The 25,101-nt window shown below is 42.7% G+C and overlaps 1 protein-coding gene across 2 annotated transcripts in view; it reads right to left on the reverse strand.

Annotated features, from left to right (window-relative positions):
- Positions 1-980, reverse strand: part of MORC4 (MORC family CW-type zinc finger 4) — a 60,019-nt gene extending 59,039 nt beyond the window's left edge. For both annotated transcript variants that reach the window (XM_042974639.1, XM_042974638.1), the window contains exons 1-2: positions 621-980; positions 455-527 (exon numbers count right to left, since the gene is read on the reverse strand). In XM_042974639.1, the coding sequence (XP_042830573.1) occupies positions 455-527; positions 621-722 (175 nt within the window). In that variant the 5' untranslated portion in view covers positions 723-980. The remainder of the gene's footprint in view (positions 1-454; positions 528-620) is intronic.
- Between the last annotated feature and the right edge of the window lie 24,121 nt (positions 981-25,101).

Genomic DNA, 25,101 nt, shown 5'->3' on the forward strand with positions numbered 1-25,101 from the left:
AAGTTGAAGAACTCCGTCTTCCAGACCTTTCCTCAGGACCCTATCGGGTCCTCCGCAATGCCCCTCTGCTAACTTGACGCCCTCCGTCTGTCGCCAGTGCCTGCGGAGCCCAGCTGCCTCAGGGCCCTGTATTTTTATGCATCACGTTTTGATTATTAACTAAGCTATCCTAAAGTGCCCGGAACATCACGAACCAGAAAGAAAACGCACAAGGGAGTCCTAACTCTTCCGGCACACCTTGTTTCCTGAGCTTTATTCGCTGGACCTCGCCCCCTACCCCCACGCCTGGCGAGATAGCCGTCCCCCTCGGCCTGCGGGGTCGGGGCCGGTCCCAACGCCCCCACGCCAGCCCCGGCCCGCCCCGCGCGGCTCCGCGCATTCCTCTCGCGACCGCGGCACCACGTTGGCACCGCTGCTTCGGGCTATCGCGGCCAGGCCCGCCCTCGCCACTCACCTAGCAGCTCCGCGATGGCACTGAAGGGTCGCGTGTGGCTGCTGGAGTTGCTCTGTAGGTAGCGGGGGCTCATCTGGGGGCGAGAGAAGGTCCCGTCCCGCGTGAGGCCTCGGCCCGCCGGGCCCTCCCCGCGCGCCCCCCGCAGCCCCTCGGGCCCCCGACCTACCGTGCTCAGGCGGATCCCAAAGGCCTGCGGGCCGCCGCCCGGCCGGGCAAGCGCGCTGCCCGGCGCGCCAGGGCCCGCGGGGGCCCCTCGGTACAGGAGCATTTTTTTGGCCGCCACGATACTCGCTTGCTGCCGCCGGACTCCTCGCCCGGCAGTCCCGGACTGGCCCTCACTCACTCTCCCTCGCAACTGGCGGCGGCCGTCTGGGGCTGGCCCTCCCTCGCTCCCACCCGCAGCTGGCGGGGGCGGGGCGCGCTCCAGCCACCTGTCCCGGGCGGGAGGGGTGAGGCCGGCGGAGCAGAGCGGCGGCCCCGCCCTGTCAGCACCTCTCCCGACCCACAGACTGCCCGCCGGGGCGGCCTCAGGGCCGTACAGAAATATGGCGACCTCCTGACAGCCTCTCCTTGATCCCCGCCCCTAATTAATTCTTGGCGTTTGCCATAGGCCAGGCCGCCGAGCGGGAAAGCGCGGGGGTGGAGGGGTGCGCGGGGAGGGGCGGGAATGAGGCAAGGGAAGGGAGAGGATGTAGGGATTTCTGGAACAGAGTCCCAGTTAGGCTGCATGACTAACGGGCAGGATAAGACAAGTCTTTCAAGTTCTAAAGACTGCAGTTTTGCTATCTGGAAAGATAGCAGGCTCGCGTGGTGGGAAAGCATTCTGACTCCTCTGGCTCCAGTGCCTCCAGAAGCACCCAGAAATTTCTGGAACGCAATTGGCAAATCATCTTCAAAGCTTTTCAAGTGTGTGTGTGGGGGGGGGGGGGGGGGGGCGGCTGTTTATAAAAGAAAAAAAAATGGGATGCACTTAAATGCTCCAAAATACAGTATTGGTTAATTTATGGGGTGCCCATGAAATGGAATACTATGCAGACCTTAAAGGCCATGTTTGTAGATGAATATTTATAGATGTGCAAAATATTCATGAAGGAATTAAAGAAACAAGAAGTTACAACATATTGTGTAATGTGATATCTTTTTATTGGAAAAACAAGGATGTATATGCATATATATATATATTCATACATACATAATACATATGCATGCATATACACACACAGTGAATAACACTTGAAATGATGTATTCCACGATATCTCCAGGTCTGGAACTCTAAATTTGTTTCTTATTTTTCTTATTTGTATTTTCTAATTTTTGTGCTACCACACATACACTATTTGATAATAGAAAAAAATTTTAATATTTATTTTTGAGAGACAGAGCATGAACGGGAGAGGGTGTGTGACACAGAATCCAAAGCAGGCTCCAGGCTCTGAGCTGTCAGCACAGAGCCCTTGTAGATCTCGAACCCACAAACTGTGAGATCATGACCTGAACTGAAGTTGGATGCTTAACTGCCTGAGCCACCCAGGCACCCCAAGATATTTTTAATTAAAAAAAAAACTATAACATTCCCTGGTATGGATGAACTATAATTTATTTGACCATTCCTGTATGAAAACTCTGGTTGTTTTCAATTTTTTTTTGACTACACAAAAAATGCTGCCTCAGACATCCTCATGTATAGATCATTAATTTCTGGTACTGTAATTTCTATAAGATATTGCTGTCTAATAGCATGTGCGTGGTTAACTTTAATAAATACTCTTAGGTAGAGGCAATTTGCCCTCCTAGCAAGTCAGCTATTTTGCTGTGCTCATAGCACTACATATCAGATCCTGCTTTTTTAACTCCTTCCAATCTTTTGAATAAAAAATAGCATCTCTTTATTGTTTTAATTTGCATTTCCCCAACTACGGGTGATGCTGAATCTCTTCTCAAATATTTATTGTACATTTGAATCTTCTTTTATATAAATGCCTGTTTCTATCCATTGAGCATCATTTTCCTCCCACTGGGTTCTTTGCATTCATCCTTTTTTTTTTTTTTGGTATCTTAAAAATTGTGTTTCAAATACACAAAAGTACAGAGAATGATATAACAAATCCCCATATACTTATTATCCAGATTCAAAAATTATCAAGACTTTGCCATACCTGCTTTATACGTTCTTTTTTTTCATTTCTGTAACCATTTTAGAGCAAATTTGACATCATTTTACCCTATATACTTCAGTGTCCTCTAAAAATATGGACACTTTTCTAAAAAAACAAACTGTGATGCCACTTTCACACTAAACAAAATTCATTAACAATTCTCTGATGTCCTCTAGTGCCAGTCCATATCCTGATTTCCTCAATTATCTCAAAAATATGCCTTTTTACATTTGGTTTGTTTAAATCTAGATCCAAACAAGATGTACACATTGCACACGGGATTTGTCTTAAACCTACTTTAAACAGTCTCCCCTCTTCTACTTCACGCTATTGACTTGCTGAAAAAAACGAAGTCACTTTTACTGTTGAATGCCATACATTCTTCTCAGGTGTCTGTTTGCTCCCTCATGTTGTCACTTAGCCTGATCCTCTTGTTAGAATAAGTGGAACTTAGCTATAAATCATGAGTTGGTTCTAAAGGCTTGGTTCTAAAACCTTCATTAGATTCCAGGACAAAGATTTTTCTGAAAAAAGGAATGCTTGTAGATGGTGCTGTATACTTCCTGTTACATCACATCAGGAGGTACATACTATCTAAGACTTAGTGGTATTCAGTTTGATCAGTGGGTTCAGGTGGAGGCAGCTTGAATGTTCCACCATACAGTTCCCCATCAGCCTTTTCCTTTATGGTTTCATCCATCCATGTTCATCATCTAAAACAAAATTGTATTGGGGTTGCAAAACAATGATTGTCTAATCCCAGAATTTCTTGTAATGTATTAACTGGATTCTTCTGTATAGAGCTTACCTTCATCAACCATGGCTCTTTGGTTACTCTGAAATACAATTCGTATAGGAAGGACAGGATAAGTACTCAATTCTTTACTTTTAATTGATAATTTTTAGGGTCAAGAGATGATGCCTGTGGTGGCTACTGTGATACGCCAGCCCATCTTCCATTTATTTTTTGTTTTAATTTTTTTAAAGTCTATTTATTTTTGAGAGGCAGAGACAGCATGAGCGGGGGAGGGGCAGAGAGAGAAGGAGACACAGAATCTGAAGCAGGCTTCAGGCTCTGAGCTATCAGCACAGAGCCAGATGTGGGGCTCCAGCTCACAAGTTGTGAGATCATGACCTGAGCTGAAGTTGGATGTTTAACAGACTGAGCTACCCAGGTGCCCCTCCCATTTCAATAAAGGACTTTTGGGCCCAGCTGTTCAGAGCACTGTAGGCAAGCTGACTTCAGCTCTTACCCCCTTCAGGGATTGCCCCAGATACAGAGAATGGCTTCCCTTAGGATCACAAAGTTTTCTGAGGCAGTCTACAGTATCTCACCAAAGAAGAGGTATAAAGGCTTGACCATCTCAGCCCAACTCGGGACAATTCTGAAGGATCATTCTAACTCCAGATCTCTCTGTGGAGTTGGCTGAGGCTGTTGTTGGGCCTGTAGTGCAGGTCTATCTCCCCTCTGCCATTGCCAGCTTCCTTCCATTGACACTAATCCAAAAGACACCTCTTAGTAAGCATTCTGCATGCTATGTTCTATCTTGGAGTTTGCTTCCTGGGGAACTCAAGTGATGATCCTTGAAACTAAGACTTATCCAAGAAATTGGCACTTAGATGGGATTGGGGAGCTAGGTCATTCACTGCCCAGTTGGAAATTAGGACAACATTAGAGATAGCCCCCTGCCACAAGGTGGCAGTCCTATTATTGTTAAGATCTTCACTAGGTGGTGAACCGGGATGGTATACTGGTAGAAGGTAACATAGGATCTGGTATGAAATATCAAGTGTTTGAGAAATATGGGGGAAATAGTAGCCCTAAGACCAATAGAACTCAGTAGTTACTGAGCGCCAAAGAAGATTAAACTTCCAATAGAGACAGGTTTGCTATGCCCAAATCAGAATGCTTCCTGGGAAAGAATAGGACACTGACACATGGTTTGTGGATATCTAGATTGATGCCACCAAAACCTTGAATCTCCAGATTTCCCTACAGAATTGGGCCAACTTCCCTACTGGTAATCTCCTCACCTCCCGCTTGGAGATGTTGCAGAATTTCTCCACAAAACAATGTGTACACTCCCTTTCCCTCCTGGCCGCTAGGCCTATAACAAAGGGTTAAGGCACAGCATGAACATGCTATACCTGATAAGGGAGGAAAGTGTCTATGCCCCCAGGAAGCTGTAAAGTCTAGCCAGCATGGATTGGCAGGAGCTGGAAGAGTTTGCATGGAATTGGATTCTGAGTGTGCTTGATCAAGGGAGCTAGACTCTAACGTTGGATAAAAGTGAGTTTATCAATCTGGGAACACTCTCCTGGAATATAGGATTTAACACCTGGCATTGGCCACAAGAAATGGTGCAAACTCACTACTGGGATGGCTCCTAGAATACAGAAAAAGTGATGATCCATGCTACGTGAGCTTAAAATGCCAGCATTGCTGTGGCAATAGTGGAAGAAGGAATAAAAAGATTCAGAACTGAGCATACTGGAGTGGATGTACTAAACAAGACTGGAAAACTAAACAGAAAGGCACAGGATACACCATTTACTGAAGAAGAGGAATGAGCTGGTGAGAGGGGCACTAGCACCACTAAGAAATTCAGTGGTGGATGATCGTCTCAGTGGCTCAGTTGGTTAAGCTTTGGACTCTTGCTTTCAGCTCGGGCCATCATCTCATGGTAGTGAGATTAAGCCCCGTGTCCGGCTCTATGCTGGGCATGGAGCCTGCTTAATATTCTTTCTCTCTCTGCCCCTTTGCCCCTCCCCTGATCTCTCTCTCTTTCTCAAAAAAAAAAAGAAAAGAAAAGAAAAGAAAAGAAAAGAAAAGAAAAGAAAAGAAAAGAAAAAGAAAAAAATTCATTGGTGGATCTCTTCTGCAGGTTAGGCCTGACAATAAAGTGGTAGCAGTCAATACAGACCTAGGATCACTATAGCAGTGGGGATTGTAAAGCTCTGAAACAATAGAAAGCCTATGGCTGAGGGTAACTATCAGAAGTCAGGTGGGTACAATTACCAAAATGAGTGACAAGGTTGGAGGAGGAGCCAGAGAGCCTGAAGTGCAGTTATGGAAATAGAATATAGCATCTCTGGGGGAAGAATACATGCACAGAGACAATAAATGTCCATTCTAATCAGAACCCTTATATCTGGAAGGAGCATTCCTAATTTTCCTTGCAGAGTGATCCACTGCCATTTCTTCCTTGCAGCAACATATGGTATTTTAAAAGCCCTGTTTGGCCCTCACTTTTATTTGACTCAAGATTTGGAATTTCTAACAATGTCCGTTTACTGCTTTCTTCTAAGGTATGTGGTCTATGTCTCTCATTTGCTTTGGGCACTGGGGATGCTGCACTAAGTATTGGTGTGCTTACTACTTGGGGGATTTGGTGTTTAAACAAAAGCTTTACTCCTCCCAAGGTTTTGGCCTCCTGATTGGCATCTGGGGTCAGAGACTGCCTCTCAGCCCCTCTCCAGCTCCCCAAGATACAGGGACGATCCTGAGGGGCCAAGGGAGCTGCTGGAAGTTTAGGGTTTGGCCTCCTCCGGGCCTTGCTGCCATTGCACAGCAATAAACAAAAGCAGCAAATGAATCCATACAAATCCCATCACCGTGGCTCCACGGAGCAGTAAAAAGGCCATAACACAAGGTTCCACATACTTCACCACCAAACAGGCCTGCAGCAGCAGCTGGTATCTTGCAAGGGAAGATTCCAGTGACCAGATCCTGTCAGTGGGCAGAGTATGGGTGGCAGTTGTGAAACCCTGGGTCTTGCTTCAAAACAAAGATCAGGGAAGTGCTTGAGCGGGGTGTGGTGGGGCCCTCTGAAAATCCCCAGCCTGCCTGTCTCCGTCTTGGGGCAGAGCTTTAGACGTCAAGGCCAGCCTCACCCTGATCCAGGGCCTTGGGTCTAAAGCCCTGAGCCATCTTTTTGATCTTTTTTATTTGTGCCTAGTCCAGGCCGGGTTCTCCCAGCCGTTGTTCCAGGCAAGGGAAGGAGCCCTGGGAGAACAGAGAGGCATCTTGCATTTGCTCCTGGCTGATTCGCCTGGAACAAGTAGCTCCATTTGTATGACACACACATGTACTTGTTACCATGCAGGGTGCTCCTGGGGAAGGAGGCGTTTCTCCTAGCATCTTTTGACTCAGTCTCTAAGGTCACTTGTCCCAACTTCCCAGATGGATGTGCAGAGAAGGAGCCTAAGAGGAATCAGTATGGGAGGTCAGCAAGATGGAGTGAAGGGTCGAGAGTCAGAAGGCACGGGCTCCTGTCCTGACTCTACTGAATTGGCCTGTGACCTTGGGGAAGTGTCACCTAGGGAAACAGTGTGACACAGAGCTTTGCGGGCAGGAGGTTTCTTGGGGAGCATTCTCAGGATCAACACCTACAGGGAATGAAGAAAACAGGACTGACAGAGGAGGAGGCTGAACTGCAATGTGGCCACACCAAAGGCCTCAGCTGATCCCACAGAGAGCTCTGGAGCCAGCGTGGCCCCTCAGACATGTCCTAAACTGTGGTAAACAGGCTGGCGCTTCATGCTCCTGCACTGACCAGTGACCTGGGATGGGTATATGACTTTGGGCATGGCGGGTCTTCTCAGACAAGGGCCACTGCTGGCGAGGCCTTCAGCTGTGCACTGATGACCACCGACACTCCCTACAGCTGGGGAAATGAGACTTTGACACTAAAGGGTCGGGGCGGAGCTGGGAAGTGCTCCCACGGCTTCCCATCAGCCAGTCAGGGAGTCATTTCCCCTCTCCGGGGCCCCACTTTTCTCATCTGTCAGATGTGTGCTGAGGATGAGTTCTAGGATCCCTTCCAGCTCCAGGGCTCTCTGATTCCACCAGCTCACCCCTCTGCTCTTAGCACCACCTCCCAATCTCTTAAGCCACACCCTGTTTAACGTCCCAACCCTTCTTAAATGTTTGCAGGGATTCCTCATCCACTATGGCAAAGTACAAATTCCTTAGGTGACGTCAAGGCCCTCCACGATCTAGCCCCAACCCGTTCCCTCTGTCTCCTTTCTCATTACTCCATGGGGAGCATTTTGTTTCTATCATGTTTTTCCAGAAAACACTCTCCCCTCCTTTTCTCAGCTCTTTCTGTAAAGGATGTGTCCTTTATGCATTCATGAGCAAAGCGACTGCAAGGGCTGTGCAGCCAGAGCTGGGACCCAGGTCCAATTCTTATCAGTTGTGAGACCTTAGACAGGCCACTTAAGCTCTCTGAGGCTCAGTTTCCTTATCTAAAAAAATGGAATGTCTTTTTTTTTTTATTGATGTCTTTTCATATGGTTGTGGCAAGAAGCAAATGACGTAACATATGTACAGGGCTTAGTGCAAAGCTTAACAGAGCTCATAAATGTTAGTTCTCTTCCTTCTCTCCCTTGTTGAAATAGCTGAACCTAAACAACATCATCCAATGATTGGTTTCAAAAATATTTAGAATGTACAAATGCTGTATATAATTTGGTTATTTTTCTTGCTAATTCTTAACTCAAGAAAAATCAAGTCACTTCGAATTTTTAGTTTGGTGCCCAAATAAATCCCAAGGCCTGTTCAGGCTGCTCCTTGGTCTGCATCTCTCTCAGGGGCCAAGGCCCCTCTGCCTCAGGCACAAGAACACAGGAAGCCTTTTTATTTCCTTGACCAAGAGGTGTCAGTCAAAGCCACCTGGGAACTTGTTGGAAATGCACATTCTCAGCCACCACCATCCCAGACCTACTGATCAGAATCCCTGTGGCTGTTGCCCAGCAATCTGGGTTTTAGCAAGCACTCCCCTCTCCCAGTGACTGTGATGCATGTTCAGTTGGGGAGTCACCCTGCGCTACAGCAAAGGGCTCATAATGGGCCACGTGTTCTAGGGTTTATTGGTGCCTCAGTTCCCTCCACCACACACAGGAAGAGGGAGGCATGGCAGCAGGGGTTAGATGACTCCAATAGAGACTAGACCTTTGACAGGATGTTCTGCATATAACTTAATGCTCTTTAGTCACTGTAGGTGTCCCAGGCATGGGTTGCTGAGCTCTGCCCAAGGCCTGACTGCATTGACCCAGAACCTCCTCCAGGTTACATGGTGCAGTCCCTGCCTCTGGACAAGTTCTCCCAGGACCAGAGATTCCTGACCTTCAAGCCTACTCAGCACAGCACCTACAGCAGTGGTTCTCAAAGTGTGGTCTCCATTACTACTGAGCTCAGAGAAATAGAAAGGATTCTAAGGAATACTATGAACAATTGTATGCCAGTAAATTAGATAACTTAGATGAAATGGACAAATTTGTAGAAAAACACAAACTACTGCAACTGATTCAAGAAGGAAGAAATAATCTGAATAGTGAAGAGATTTAAGAGATTGCATTAGTCATTCAAATCCCCCCCCCCCATAAAGGAAAGCCTAGTAAAAGATGGTTTCACTGGTGAATTCTATTCAATATTTACTGGAGAGTTAACACTAATTCTTCACAAACTCTTCCAAAAATAGAAGAGGAGAGAGCACCACCCAGCTCCATCTATGAGGCCAGCATTACCCTGATACCAAAATCAGACAGATAACACCAGAAAACTACAGACCAATATCTATTATGAATATGGACGCAGAAATATGTAAGAAAATACTAGCAAAGTGAATCCAGTGAAATGTAAAAAGAATTAGATACTATGACCAAGTGGGATTTACCCTAGGAATGTAAGATTACTTTAATATCTGATAATCAATCAATGTAATAAACTATATCAATACAAATAAAAAAAACAAAAACCAAATGATCATTTCAATGGACAAAGAAAAAGCATTTGAAAAAATCCAACATCTTTTCATGATAAAAACACTCAACAAACTAGGAAGAGAGAATCTTCTTCAACCCAGTTAAGAGCATCTAAAAATCACCCACAGTTAACACCATGTTTAGTGGTAAAAGACTGATGTTTTCCCCCTAAGGTCAGGAACAAGACAAGGATGTCCACTCTTATCATGACTATTCAACATTGTACTGGAGGTTCTGGCCAAGGTAATTAGGCAAGAAACAGAGACAAAATACATTCAGATTGGAAAGGAAGTGGTAAAAACGACCTCTATTTGTAAATGACATGATCTTATAGACAGAAAACTCTAAAGAATACACACACACACACACACACACACACACACACACACCACTATTATAATTAATCAATGAATCCATAAAAGTTGCAAGATACAAGGTCAATATATACAAATCAATTTCTGAACACTTACACAAACAATCTGAAAATGAAATTAAGAAAATTCATTTGCAATAACATTAAAAAATAAGATGCTTAGGAATAAATTTAAATAAATTTAATAAAAGAAGTGCAAAACTTATTCTCTCAACATTATAGGACATTGTTGAAAGATATATGAAAAGCTCTAAATCAATCAATCAATCAATCAATCAAATAACAAGTGTTGGTGAGGATGTGGAGAAAAAGGAACCTTTGCACACTGTTGGTGGGAATGCAAACTGTGTGTGTAGCCACTGTGGAAAACAATGTGGAGCGTCCTCAAAAAGTTAAAAAATAGAAGTACTATATGATCCAATAATTCTACTATGGTATTTATCCATAGAAAGGGAAAACACTAATTTGAGAAGATACATGTGGCCCTATGTTTAGTGCAGCATTTTTTACAGAAGCTAAGCTATGGAAGCAACATAGCACCCATTGATAGATGAATGGATAAGAAAGATGTGGCATATACACAATGGAGGGTTACTCAGCCATAAAAAGGATGCCATTTACAACAACATGGATGGACCCAGAGAGTATTATGCTAAGTGAAACAAGTCAAACTGAGAAAGACAAATACCGTATGATTTCACTCTTACGTGGAATTTAAAAAGACAGATGAATAAACAAAACAAAAAGCAGAATGATACCTATAAATACAGAAAACAAACTGATAGCTGCCAGGGGGTGGGTGGTTGGAGGAGTTAGGCAAAATAGGTGGAAGCCAGTGGGAGGCACAGGCTTCTAGATATTGGATACATAAGTCACGAGAATAAAAGGTACAGCACAGGGGTGCCCGGGTGGCTCAGTCAGTTGAGCATCCGGACTTCAACTCAGGTCATGATCCCACGGCTTGTGGGTTTGAGCCCCACATCAGGCTCTGTGCTGACAGCTCGGAGCCTGGAGCCTGCTTCGGATTCTGTGTCTCCCTCTCTCTCTGCCCCTCCCCCACTTGCACTGTCTCTCTCTTTCTCTCTCTCAAAAATAAACATTAAAAAAAGCACAGCACAGAGAATATAGTCAATGATATTGTAATAGTGTTGTATGGTGACAGATGGTAGCTACACTTGGGGTGAGCACAGCATAATGTATAGAGAAGTTGAATCCCTACGCTGTATACCCGAAACAAATTTAACATTGTGAGTCAACTACACTCAAATGAAAAAAAGCTTATAAAGCTTGAAATAAACAGCAAAACATCCCGTGATCATGGATTGGAAGACTTAATGTTAAGATGGCAAGGCTCCCCAAATTGATCCATAGATTCAAGATAACCCCTGTCAGAATCCCAGCTGACTTTGTAGAAATTGGCAAGTTGATTTTAAAATTCACATGGAATCACAAGGGATCCAGAATGGCTGAAACCATTTTGAAAAGGAAAACAAAATAGGAGGACTGCCACTTCCTGATTTCCAAGTGTAGTCATCAGACCAACAGCATCAGTGACACAGGGAGCATGTTAGAAACACAAATTCTTAGGCCCACACCAGACCCACAAATTCTCAGGACAGGTGATTCGATACAGGCTCAAGTTTGAGACTCACCACTGGCATAGACTGCAAACTAGGTTAACTCTATAAGATGAAATTAATTTGTTTTTTCAACCTCCCCCTTCTCTGGATACCTCTTTCTTTTGTACTACACAGAAGACAAACAGAAAGATAAAACCATATTGATGAAGAGAACATATGAAGCCCTATTTCCTAATTAGAAGGAACCTTTCCACTTTGCTCTTTGAATCTCTTTTCTGACCAGTCAACCGAATGGGACCTGCGGCGGGTCTAACTTGATTTGCACTTGCTACTTATTTCTCCAGTGGCTACTGGTAAAAGCTTCGGTAAACAAAACAGAGCATTTGGAATACAACATGAACAAGCATTTTGAACAGAGATTTGGTTTCATTACAGCCACTGGCATGGTGTGTTCTATAGCTCTGATCTCAGTTCCAGTTGTGAAGACTCAGGGAAGGCAAACAGATTTCAGAAAATAAATAAAGAAAATAAAGGGCAGGGGGAGGGAGAAGATATACTCCCCACGTGGCAGATCAAGGCCAGAGAACTAAATTAGCCAGGAAGTTTTATAGCAAGGGGAAATAAGCTGTGGAGCCCTCACCAGGGAAGGAGGGGGCTGGAGAACAGCAGGGCTGGCTGGGGGCCTGGACAGGAGAGACCAGGGACCAGAGGGAGTTCTGTGGGAGAATCCCAGAGGGCGAATCAGGGCCAGGGGCTCAGGCCTAAGGGTCAGTGGTAGGGACTACCAAAGGAGTTCCCTCTGCAGCCAGGGTGATGGCTCCATAACAGACAGAGAGGAGTCAGCACTCGCCCTGCGTACCTGCCAGTGTGAGAGAGATGACAGGAACAAAGTGTGAAGTGAGCCCCCAGGCCTCCCCTGCCCCCCACCGGGCCTTCATACAACTCAGTCCCTCTCCCCAGTTAGCGGGACAAGACTGCTTTCCTCCTGCTCATGCCAGGCGTAAGGCCTTCCACAGAAAGCCACTCTCCCTTCTGGGCCTTGTTGGCTTTATCCTTCTTTCTCTTCCTGGGGTCTAACCAGGAGCCTGAGCAGACCTGCCCTGGGACTGGCGCCCTGGTCAGCACAGAGCATGTGTGCTCGGTGACTTCAGGAAGGTTTTCCCTTCCTGACGTGGGCTGCCCGCCTCCTGGCTCCTACCTGGCAAGAATCCCAGAGAATCTCAGGGGAAAGGAGAGGGAAGCCTCAGCTACCAGGAGAAGTGGGATGGGGGAAACCCCTGGGGGGGTGCACTCCAGATGAGGCAGGAGTGTGCTGTTCGCTCACCCAAAGCTTACTCTCCCTGGGAGTGCTCTTGATGCTGGCTGGCCACAGTGCCAGTCTTCAGCTGTGAGTCAAGGAGATGCGTTCCCTGGGTATGCGGGGCTCAGAAGAAGGCACCTGTGTAACTTATGCACAAAGGACTAGCTGAATAGCTTGTTAGCTCACCCAGGTGGGGCTGGTCCCAGGTGGGGGTGTGTTTTGGGGACAGTAGGTACTTAAATGGTATGATACATGGGTTATATGCATTTGTCAAGTCATCAAGTGGTGCACTTAAGATTTGTGCATTTCATTATAAGAAAATGTTATCTAAAATAAGAACTGTAAACAAACGTCAATATACATGCTCAAATATTTCAAGGAAAGTGTTCTGATGTCTGCAACTTACTTTGAAATGCATATAAAAAAATTACATAGGTTGTGGGGCACCTGGGTGGCTCAGTTGGTTGAGCATCCAATTTTAGCTCAAGTCATCATCTTGTGATTTGTGAGTTTGAGCCCCACATTGGGCTCTGTGCTGACAGCTCAGAGCCTGGATCCTGCTTTGGATTCTGTGTGCGTGTGTCTCTCTCTCTGCCCCTCCCCTGCTCACACTCTGTCTCTCTCTCTCTCTCTCTCAAAAATAAATAAACATTAAAAAATTTAAAAAAAATAAAAATTAGGGGCGCCTGGTTAGCTCAGTCGGTTGAACATCCTACTTCGGCTCAGGTCATGATCTCACAGTCCCTGAGTTCGAGCCCCGCGTCGGGCTCTGTGCTGACAGCTCAGAGCCTGGAGCCTGCTTCTGATTCTGTGTCTCCCTCTCTCTCTGCCCCTCCCGTGCTCATGCTCTCTCAAAAGCAAATAAATGTAAAAAAATAAAAATGAGATAGGTTGACAGATGGATGAAAAATGTAGATAAATAGGGGATAAAGCAAATATAAAATGTAAAATTTAGAATCTAGTTGGTGTCTACATGGGTGTTAACTGTATAGTAGTTCCAACCTTTTGGAAGTTTAAAATTCTTCCATAATGGAAAATTGGGGAAAATACTATTGCATTTAATAGGTAGGTATGGAAATCAGTACCATTTGTAAAGATCTAAGCATGCAAGGGTGTTAGGCCCTGTCACATCTATATTTAATTCACTAATGTAACCCCTGGGGAAAAAATGGACAGATCTTAGAAAATGACAGAACATTCTAAACTCAAGTCACATCCTAACTTCTGCCACTGTGCTAGATGTGGTATATTTGCATGTAAACATGGCTTCATGTACATGGTATGTTGCTGTTGATTTGGTGAATGTCTTCTTTTCTATACTATTCAGAAAAGAGGATCTGAAAAGGTTCAAATTCATATGGAACAAACAACAACGTACATGTGTAATTTTGTCATAGTTCTGTGTTCACTCTCTTGCCCTCTGCCGTAATATAGTCTGAAGAGATCTGGATACACTACAGAACATCACATTGATCCATTCCATGAAAGAAAGTGCACTAATCAGCCTGGAGGAGCAAAAAGTGGCTTGCATATTGGTCATGATGATAGAGAATCACTCACAACATGGGAGATGAACCCTATGAAGCTTCAGGGGCTTGGCGTATCAATCAATTTCCTCAGTGTCCATTGGTTATGGGCACATGAGTAATCCTATCTGAGGTAAAGAACGTGTTATTGCACCTTGCGCCTCTCATCATAAGGAAGGAAAGAACAACATCTGGCAGGCCTCTTTTGGCTATGGAGGCAGTATATTGATCACTTGGGAATACTGCTCTGACCCATATACTAGATTATGGGAAGACTGACAGCTTCGAGTGGAACTCGCAGAAGGAGGAGCTCTGCAACAGGTCTACACTACAGTGCAAGTGACACTGCTGCTTGGGCCATATGACCAGAGTACCCTATAGTATTAAAGGTAATAGTGGTGGGAAAAGATGCTATGTGGAGTTCACAACAAATCCCGTGGGATAATCACAATGTAGACCCCAGGAGTTTTAGAACAGAGCCATGACATCTTCAGAGAATTCTATGCTTTTGAAAAAACTCCCAGCACACTACTAGGCACTGGAAGAAATGGAACAAGCTGGTCATAGGATACCAAGTGAGTATGTGGTCACAGCTGCTCATCATGAGCTGCGCTCTGTTAGACCCACCAAATCCTAAGGTCAGCTGGGCCTAAGAGTAAGCTTTCATAAGGAAGTGATAAATCCAGCACAAGTAGGACCAGAGGACGCAAGTAGCTATATGAGTGGGTGGCCCAGACCTCTATGGCATCCACCGTTAGTTTACTGGCATCTCTTCCTGTGCTCACACTTATAATGTATGGAAGCATCCCTTATGACCAGCTGACAACAGAGGGAAAAGCCTGAACTTGGGTCATGGATGGATTACCATGGTGCATAGATATAAGCTGAAACTGAGTGATAGCCACGCTACAGCCAGGCTCATGACAGCCTTGGAAGAAAAGTGATGAGGGGTAACTCTGAAGAATTGAGACTGTCTTTGAGCCTGCATCACAGCTCTACTTCTCCCTCTGCCCACTCATGCTTCCTTCCTCTCCCTTCCACAGCTGTTGATCCAAAGGTTACTTCTTTTTTTTAAGTCTTAATTTCTTTTTTTTAATTTTGAGACAGAGTGAGCAGGAGAGGGGTAGAGGGAGAGAGAGAGAGAGAGAGAGAGAGAGAGAGAGAGAGAGAATCCCAAGCAGGCTCCATGCTCAGCACACAACCCAACATGGGCTTGATCGCATGACTCTAGGATTATGACTTGAGGTGAAACCAAGAGTCAGATGCTCAACCAACTGAATCATCCGTGTGCCTCCAAAGGTTACTTCTTAATTAACATCCTGCTTACCAACATCATCTCAGAGTCTGCTTCCTACCACAACAGTGCCCTTTAAAAAAAAATCTTTTGGGGCACCTGTGTGTCAGTTAAGCATCTGACTTGGGCTTAGGTCATGATCTCACAGTTCATGGGTTTGAGCTCCGCATCGGGCTCTGTGCTGACAGCTCAGAGCCTGGAGCCTGCTTCCGATTCTGCGTCTCCCTCACTCTATGCCCCTTCCCCACTCATGCTCTGTCTTTCTCTCTCAAAAATAAATAAACATTAAAAAAATTTTTAAAAATCTACTCCCTCTCTAAAAAAAAAAATCTACTCCCTGTTACATGCGTTGCAGATTTTTTTCCTAATCTTTTATCGTTTAACTTTGCCTACATTGTTTTTTGCAAAACAAATAATTCGATTTTTTTTTGTAATCAAATCTGTTAATCTTTCCTTACATCTACCAAAAGGTAGTGACTTCAATATATAGGCATTAACCTGAAAGGATAACCGTGTTGTATTGTATTGTCGTATTGCTAGGAGATAAAAACAAGTTGTAGAATAATATAGACAGCATTTATCACACTCTTCTGATTATAGAACTCACTAAACTAATTTGCATAGGGTGCGGCCCAGGAATCTGTATTTTTATTATTTATTTATTTTTAAAATACATTTAAAAAATATTTATTTTTGAGAGAGAGACAGACCAAGTGTGAGTGGGGGAGGGGCAGAGAGAGAGGGAGACACAGAATCCGAAGCAGGCTCCAGGCTCTGAGCGGTCAGCACAGAGCCTGACACTGGGCACAAACTCACGAATCCGTGAGATCATGACCTGAGCAGAAGTAGGATGCTTAACCAATTGGGCCACCCAGGCACCCCAGGAATCTGTATTTTTAAAACAAATACTCAAGGCAATTCTATGATCAGACTCCTTTGCATGTAAAGTAACACTCCAGTTTTGTAAAGAAAATGAAGGGAGAAGGAGCTATCTATTGGGGTGTGTATGTGGGTATGTGTGCGTACGTAGTATAGAGCATAGAGAAAGTGTGTAAGGATACACACCAGATTAATATTGATTTTTCCAAGTGGATGGAATCAGAAAAAATTAGAATATGTCTTTAAATACTTTTGTTATTCTTATTACAATGGGCATGAATTACTTATGACATTTTAAGAAATCTAGTACATTTTTAAGGCCATTTTCAAATTGCCTTTTGTCCTTTTAAGAGAATACAATAGAGGAAAAAGAAGCATTCAGAAGAGTCATCTTAATTCTTGGCTAAGCCTTCCCTGCAAGCTCCACCAAAGTATCAGGAATTTCCCCTCTGTTAGGGCAGCTAAACCTGGCCAGTGGTGGATGAGGTTTATACCTATGTGACCATGAAATGGTTAATAGTTTCTATGTTGTTAAAATTTTGGTTCACACCAAAAATAGTTTATACAGGTTGTGTAACAGCTGCTGTTGCAATTATGTCTAATGGAAGGTTTTGATTCACACCAAAAACACATGTGTTTTCAGTGGCTAAAACTTCTGGTTTCCTAGGAACTAACCACACAAGTCTCCCCTGGGGACTCTGAAATCATCCTTCTTACTTTTGCCTGGTTCACTGCCTTGGAAACTTTCAAAACAGATTGCTGGTCTGCTTCTAGGCACTGAGCGTTTGAGACTTGCTTGTCCCTTTTATTTAGAAAAAAATGTTTTTCTGATTATACAAGTGATTACATGCTCACTGTAGAAAATTTCAAAAAGAAAAGTATGAAAAGAAACAGAAGAAAATTCACTCATAACTCTGCAATTCAGAGGCAAACACTGCTAACCTTTTAGCATATTACCTTCCAATTTTGTTTCCATGTACTTTTTACATAGGTGAGCTCATCCTATGAGCTTTTATATACTGCTTTTTATCATGTAATGTGATAAAATAAGCAATTTTATATACTGCTTTTTATCATGTAATGTGATAAAATAAGCAATTTCCAACCGTGCTTTTTTAAGATTCCATTTGTATGGATGCACTCTATTTCCCTTTTATTCAACAGCTGTTTCTATTGCTTTGTTATTTTAAGTAACACTGAAGCTTGTATCTTTAACAATAAAATCTGTTTGAATTTGAAATCATCGTCCATTTGTAATGCTGATGATGGGAGAGCCTGACAGTTGTACTCCATTAAGGTGCTTACAACTTTTCACCTTGTAATCATCACAGTGAATTGCAGGATCTCTTAAGCTCATGAACTAGAGGCAGCTCTCCCAAAAATAGGAGACAAGGAAATAAATGAAATCATAGTTCCAATGACAGAAAGGACAAATGTTATCTTAAAGCACAAGTCTCCCGAAATTCCCAAACAGCAGCAACAATGGCATCCTCTATATCCAGCCCAAACTCCTATGTATCTATGTCTGAGCTGTGCTTTGTTCTTATCTGAAGTGTTCAAAGAACTTTTCCATTCTGTTTTTTCTGGCAGAACGCTTCTAAAGGGAGAAGGGCCAAAAGACACCTTGTCCAGTTGAGCTGTGTGTTGCTAGCTGAGCTAATGCCATAAAAGAGATTTCACTAAAGCTGGAATCATTTTTAAAAAATTATGCTGGCAATTTAATTAGGGCTAAAGACCCAGGAGGCTTGGAAGGACATATATTTTCTCATTCTAATTTCACACCCTTTCAAACGTTTCTCAAAAATAAGACTGTAGTTGCTTTAAAATGCTCCAGGAAAAAAAAAGTATGGTTGTATGAAGAAAATAGATTAAACAGGATTAGTAAAGTGTTGATAATTGTTGAAACTAGATGATGGGTATGGGTTATATGATTCTTCTACTTTTAGGTATGTTTCCAAATTTCCATGAGAGAGGGAGAGAGAGAGAGAGAAACACTAAAAGGCATCCAATAATCAAAAGTAAAACCAAACACTGTAAGAAGTCCATGCAAAAGGTAACATTTGATCTTATTTAGGCTAGAATATTCTAGTGAGCCTGTAGCTCACTTTCTAAAATAGCTAGGAGCTACATAAACAGTTTTAAGGGGCACATTTGATTATGTAGTTTCTCACCTATAATAATTTAGCTATTTGTGACAAACAGTAATCCTATCAGTAGCTATATGTTTGATGAAGTGATATTGCATTGGCTTAGAAAATGTACTTCAATTAATTACTACTGCCTTTCATACCTTGCAGAAGGAAAAGTTAGATGAATGAGATGGACTACAAGTTTTCAGAGACCAACCAGCCTTGCTATGATTTACCGCACACACAAAGCAAATAGATGTTGCAGCAGCATGGACAAAGCATGCACGGCCTTTGAGTTGTCTGTCACACGTGGCTTCCTTTTAATGGTGGCTCCCACAGCACAACCAGTTATTCCACCCAGTTTGTCCAAGTCTCTAGTCCAGCATCCGGTATGTGATATTATGATATACCTCTCTATTGGTCTTTCTTCCTCTCTAGAATGCCAGCTACTTCAAAGTCAAGACTGTGTCTTAATCAGTGTTTGTTTTCATTGTGCCTGGTACAGTCTCTTGAAATGTAGGGAGCATTAATGTATGATAAATGAACAAAGGAATAAATAGACAAAATTACTGGAACCAGACTATGTGGACAGAGGGTTAAGATCTGGCTTATATTTATTGGTTTTTACAGTCTTAAGAAAGTTCCTTAACCTAGGTGAGTCTCAGTTGCAAAATGGAATGACAATGCCAAGCTTTCCTAACTTCACAGTGTTATTTATTGCAAGACTTAAGATCAATTTAAAGTGGTGCATATGAAAGGATTTAGGAAACCAAAAGGAGGGAGGGCCACCTGTGTTGTGTTAAGGAGGGAGAGCATACAGCATGGTGTTTATGGCTCCTATCACTGGGTTACTGTGAGATTAAAATGAGGTGATATATGTAAACTGCTTGGCAAAGTACCTGGGACAAATAACCTTTCCAGAAATGGAAACAGCGAAGATTATTCTCTTGCATGTGAAAAGGTTCATGCAGCTGAGAGGGTGGTGGGAATATAAGGGAGCTGACAAAATGGACCAGATGTCCTTTAAAATGACCACTTGACCTTTTGGATGCTATGGAAAGCAATTCAGAATCCTCCATCCTGTTTAAGTAATAACAGACCCACATACAGTCTCTATGGCTGGCTGGTGCCCTCACTGGGCCTGAGAATGGCTCCCTCACATATGCATGTATACATAAGTGTGTGTATATGTTTATCTGTGTATCTGTGCATACATGTGTATGTTTGTAAGAATGTATGTGTGCTGGGCCTAAGATTGCCCCAAATAAAGGGCATGTGTCTCTATTTTTATGTATTTGTTATATGTCTATATGTATATATATTTGTTATATCTATATGTATATGTGTATACACATGTTATGTATGTGTGTTAGTATTTGTGTATATGTGTATATGGTGTGTATTTGTATCTGTCCATGTGTATGTATGTATATGTATGTGTACCTTGACCAGGGTTGTTCACCTTGGCCAACCTGAATGGAAGGGTGAGGAGAAGCTGCAGTCCCTGCCAGGTCCCAGGCTGGATTAGACCGTAGCCTTGTCAGCAGGGCTGTGAGGTTGGTAGGAAGGTATCAGTTTGGAGGCTATGTGAGCATTCTCAGCATGGCAGGTGGGCCTAGCTCTGGCAGTGCTGAATGTGAGGGAAAGCACAAGGAACAGAAGGCGCCTGGGTGGCTCAGTCGGTTAAGCATCCAACGTCAACTCAGGTCATGATCTCACAGTTTGTGAGTTTGAGCCCCGCATGGGGCTCTGTGCTGACAGCCTGCTTCCAGTTCTGTGTCTCCCTCTCTCTCTGCCCCTCCCCCGCTCACACTCTGTCTCTCTCTCAAAAATAAATAAACATTAAAAAATTTTTTAAAAAGGACAAGCAACAGGACTTTTGGAGGTCAGGAGCTGCAATAGAAGTTTCAGGCTGGTGAGGGCCTCGTGTGCAGGAATAGGTCTTTCCCTGGGGCTTTCAACTGATGAACTTGGGTAGAAGGGAGAAACAGTATAATGCCAAGAGTCTACAGGGGTCAAAAGCTACATCTGCAGCACTCCCCAATTTCCACAGAGCTCCCTCATAGAATAGCACCTTGGGGATTGGAACCTAATGCTGATGAAACTGCATCTGACACTTGGAAGGCTCGAATCACATTTCACTTCAGTGGGATGCTGTGCAGAGGTGCAAAGTCACCTTCTCTGGGAAACAAAGTCAGCCTGAGGAAAATTATAGCCCTGAGAACTACACATTTGGACAGCCCAATTGGCCTTTCCCCTAAATTCATATACAGATAATTTCACTGTGTTCCTTTTATTTCTGAGCCCTGAAAGCCTTATTTAAAAGCTGAAAACCTTATTGAACCTTCAAGTCAGAGATTTCTGCATGCCTTGTTTTAGATTGTACATGACACCCAAGACACAAAGTGGCAAAGAACTCAAGGAAGAGTAAGTTACCTGAGCAATCTTACATTTGGATTTTTGTATTATGTAAATTTGGTTGGAAGGTAAGAAAAGTTGTTGGTGGTAAGAAGCCCTTTTAAAAAACAGATTTTGATGGGGTGCCTGGGTGGCTCATTTGGTTAAGCATCTGACTTCAGCTCAGGTCATGATCTCACGGTTTGTGAGTTTGAGCCCCTTGTCGGGCTCTGTGCCGACAGCTCAGAGCCTAGAGCCTGCTTCGGATTCTGTGTCTGCCTCTCTGTGCCACCCCCACCATGCTCTGTCTCTATGTCTCTCTCTCTCAAAAATAAATAAAACATTAAAAAAATTAAACAAAATAAATAAAAATTAAAAAAAGGTTTGGAAAAAAAGATTTTGGAAAAATGTCTGTAATCTCATCTCCCAGATAATGTGTATTGGAAAAAAGAGTAATTTACACTCAAGGCTAAAAAGTTCAGAGAAGGTAGGTTATAAGTGGCAGCCTTCCTTTGCCCCTCCACCAGAACCTCTTCCTGAAAATAACAACTCTTTATCAGTTTCTCATAGTTCTTCCCAGAAAAAAGTACTTATTTTACTCAACTTATTAGCATCATTTGACATATAGTTGCTCACTCCCTCCCCTCTAAAACACTTATTGGGGTGCCTGGGTGGCTTACTTGGTTAAGTGTCCGACTTCAGCTCAGGTCATGATCTCATGGTTCACAGGTTCGAGCACCAGGTCGGGCTCTGTGCTGATAGCTCGGAGCCTGGAGCCTGCTTCATGGATTCTGTATCCCTCTCTCTCTGCCCCTCCCCTGTTCATACTCTGTCTCTCTCAAAAATAAATAAAACATTAAAAAAAATAAAAAAAAAACACTTATTCACTTAGCTTTCATGCTCCCAAGCCCCTTTGGTTCTCTTCCTCTCTCCTGGGAGGCATCTTCTCAGTTTCTTTTGTTGGTTCTTTCATCTTCCCCACACATCCTTGTTCAAAACAAACTGATGATATTCTGTTTCCTCATCACCTGGGGCTAGCAAGTGGAAATATAGTCATATCCAGCTTTAACAAAGATAGTTGGGTTCTGGGTCCAACGGCTCACAATCTATCTATGGTACATTGTTTCCAAAGATGACTATGACAGTCCCTCCAATCCTGCAGGCCCACTTGCAATGTGTCTTTTTGGTTCCTCCCATCAAGAAAAAGTCTATTTTCCTTGTCCTTGAATCTAGACTGGCCCTGTGGCTGGCTTTGACAAAGGGAATGCAGCAGAAGTGATGTGGTACAATTTCTGAGACTAGGCTTGAAGAGGCCTTAGAAGCTTCCATTTTTGCCCTTTGGAGAGCTACCCTACTGGAAAGAGAAGCTACATGGAAGAGAACCGAGACACACCACCCAAGAATGAGGACCAAGATCCTAGACATGTGAGTGGGGCCGCCCTGGGTCCTCCAGCCTCAGTTGATCTGCCTCAGTTGACACCATGTAGAATATAGGCAGCTTCCTGAGCCCTGCCTGAATTTCTGAGCTTCAGCATAGTGAGCAAATAAATGGTTATTTTGTCATTCATTTGGGGTTGTTATATAGCATTTGATAACAGACACAATAGTGCAAAGAATCCACATTCAACCAACTGAACATTACACTGATTCCTACAAACTATGGCCCACATGCACAAGTCTGCCCATTTTACCACAGTTAGCCAGATAAGCCCTGACAAAAGGAGGAATCATTACTTCCATTTGTGCTGACATCAGCTAAACAGAATGATTTTTCATTCAATCTCTGCTTTTGAAAGTAATCAAAGACAAGTTCGTAAAAATTAACGATTTCAAAAATACTTTTTGGTGAGTTCATTGTTTTCTGTTTAACCCAAGTTAGAGGTAAAAATAACACATTAACCTGGACTGGTGGTAATTAGCTGGCCATATTACAGGTCCCAACTTACCTAACCCCCAACAACTCATGTTAAATAATTAATGTTATTCCCATGTTATAGATGAGAAAACAGACTTAGGTTAACTAAGTTGTGCGCAAGGTCACACACACAGCTGGAAAAAGTTAGAGGAGAGAATCATATTCAGGTTTTCTAACTCCAGATACTTTACACTCTTAACCAGCATACATAATCCTTCCCATTCATTAAGAAGGTGTCTGATCTTGGTCATTAGCATATAAAGACTGTTATGATGAAAGGTGTGTCAGGGTAGAGGGAATGAAAGGGTCATAGTAGCCTCCCCTTGACCCTCTCCACTGTTGTTTTCACTTCCTTCTCCCATCTCAGATGCCAGATGGAAAATTCCCTCTCACCTATACACACTCACAAGGCTTCTATTTGAGCTGACTCTGAGCTCACCCAATTTGAAAAGCCTTTTCCCCAGGAGCATTTGTCAAAAACAATCAGTGACAATTGTTCAACATAGCAGTTTCCTGAGGCAATGACAATAGTTGGCAAACAACAAACTGTCCAAGAACTTAAAAGCTGGAGAATTATATGTACAAGGGAGCTTTGAAGAGCATCAGCATATTCCTGGGAATCTAAAAAGTCATGCACATGTTTAGGGCTGTGTGCATGCCCAGAGAAGACCTGAGAAGGCTATAAGTTCTCACCTATGGCTGACCTTGAGGCTCTGTATAAGTAGGAAGTGAAACCTAAGACATAGTTGTCAGTCACCTGGCTGAGTGTCAAAAGTGTGCCCCAACATGCACACAGAGCCCCATAGAAAAGACTGGGAAGTTTATTGGTTCCAAGTATTTAAGGAAATCATTCTCTAATCATTACCTGACCACTAATAATGAAGCAGAGACTTTAGTGGCCATGCATAATAAAGAAAACAGACTTCACAGAAATTAGTTCAGAAAAGTCACCAAACAAACAACAAATACCATGGATGGAGGGATCTGATTTCTAGAGCTGCCACATTATATTATTTTAAATGTCCACTTTTCAACAAAAATCTGAAGAATACAAAAAAAGAGTATAGTCTATACAAAGAGTAAAAAGCAGTAATTAGGAGCTATCCTTGAGGAAGCCCAGGCATTGGATTCAATAGATGAAGACTTTAAACTGTTTTAAATGTATCCAAGTAACTGAACTATGTCTAAACTAAAGGAAAGTATGAGAATGATGTTTTACCAAGTAGAGAATACCAAGAAAGAGAAATTATAAAAGAAGAGCCCAATAGAAATTGAGTTGAAAATTATACTAAGTGAAATAAAATCAGGAGGCTCAAAGTAGATTTGAGCATATAAAAGGAAGAATCAGTCAACTTAAAATAGATCAGTTAAAATTATCCTATGTGAATATCAGAAAGAAAAAAAGAATAAATAAAAGTAAACAGAGCCTCAGAGAAATGTGGGAAGCCATCAAGCCTACCGATATATAAATAATGGAGTTCCAAAAGAAGAGAAAGACAAAAGGGCAAAAGATATATGTGAGAAAATGTAAAAAAATTCTTGAAGGTGACTCAAAAAAAAAAAAACAAAACCCAATAACATCTCAATCTACAGCTCAGCAAACTCCAAGTAGGATAAACTTGAAGAGATAAACACATCATAACCAAACTGTGAAAAGCTAAAGCCAAAGGGAGAATATTGAAAGCAGCAAGAGAGAAAAGTGACTTACACATACAAGGGAACTTCAATAAGATTAACAGCTGATTTCCAATCAAAAACCATGGAGGCAAAAGGAAGTGGGATGACATATTCAAAGCAATAATGAAAAAAAGATCATTGTCAATGAAAAAATCTATCTTCAGCAAACCTGTTCTTCAAAAATGAAGTTAAGACATTCCAAGATAAACAAAAACTGACAGAAGTATTTGCTAGCAGATCTGCCCTACAAAAACACTAGAGGCTAAAATGTAATGAATAAGTACTTCAGGCTAAAATGAAAGGATACTAGACAGTAACTTGAATCAACATGAGGAAATAAAGGCATAGGTAATGGTAACTGCATAGGGAAATATAAAAGGTAGTATAAATTTTTCTTGTAAACTTCTTTTCTCCTATCTAATTTAAAAGATATCTGCATAAACTACTAATTATAAATTGTTGATTTATAATTTATGTTGATGAGAATACAATGTATAAAGGTGTAATTTATATCACAATAAGAATACAAAGGAGAGGGAGAGAGAATGGAGTTGTATAGGAGCAAAGTTTTAGTAAATTATTAAAATTAAATTGGTATTAGTCCCAACAAGAATGTTATAATGTAAGATGTTAATTTTAATTCCCAGGGCAA

This window comes from Panthera tigris, chromosome X, assembly GCF_018350195.1.
Source record: "Panthera tigris isolate Pti1 chromosome X, P.tigris_Pti1_mat1.1, whole genome shotgun sequence".
Classification (NCBI taxonomy): domain Eukaryota; kingdom Metazoa; phylum Chordata; class Mammalia; order Carnivora; family Felidae; genus Panthera; species Panthera tigris.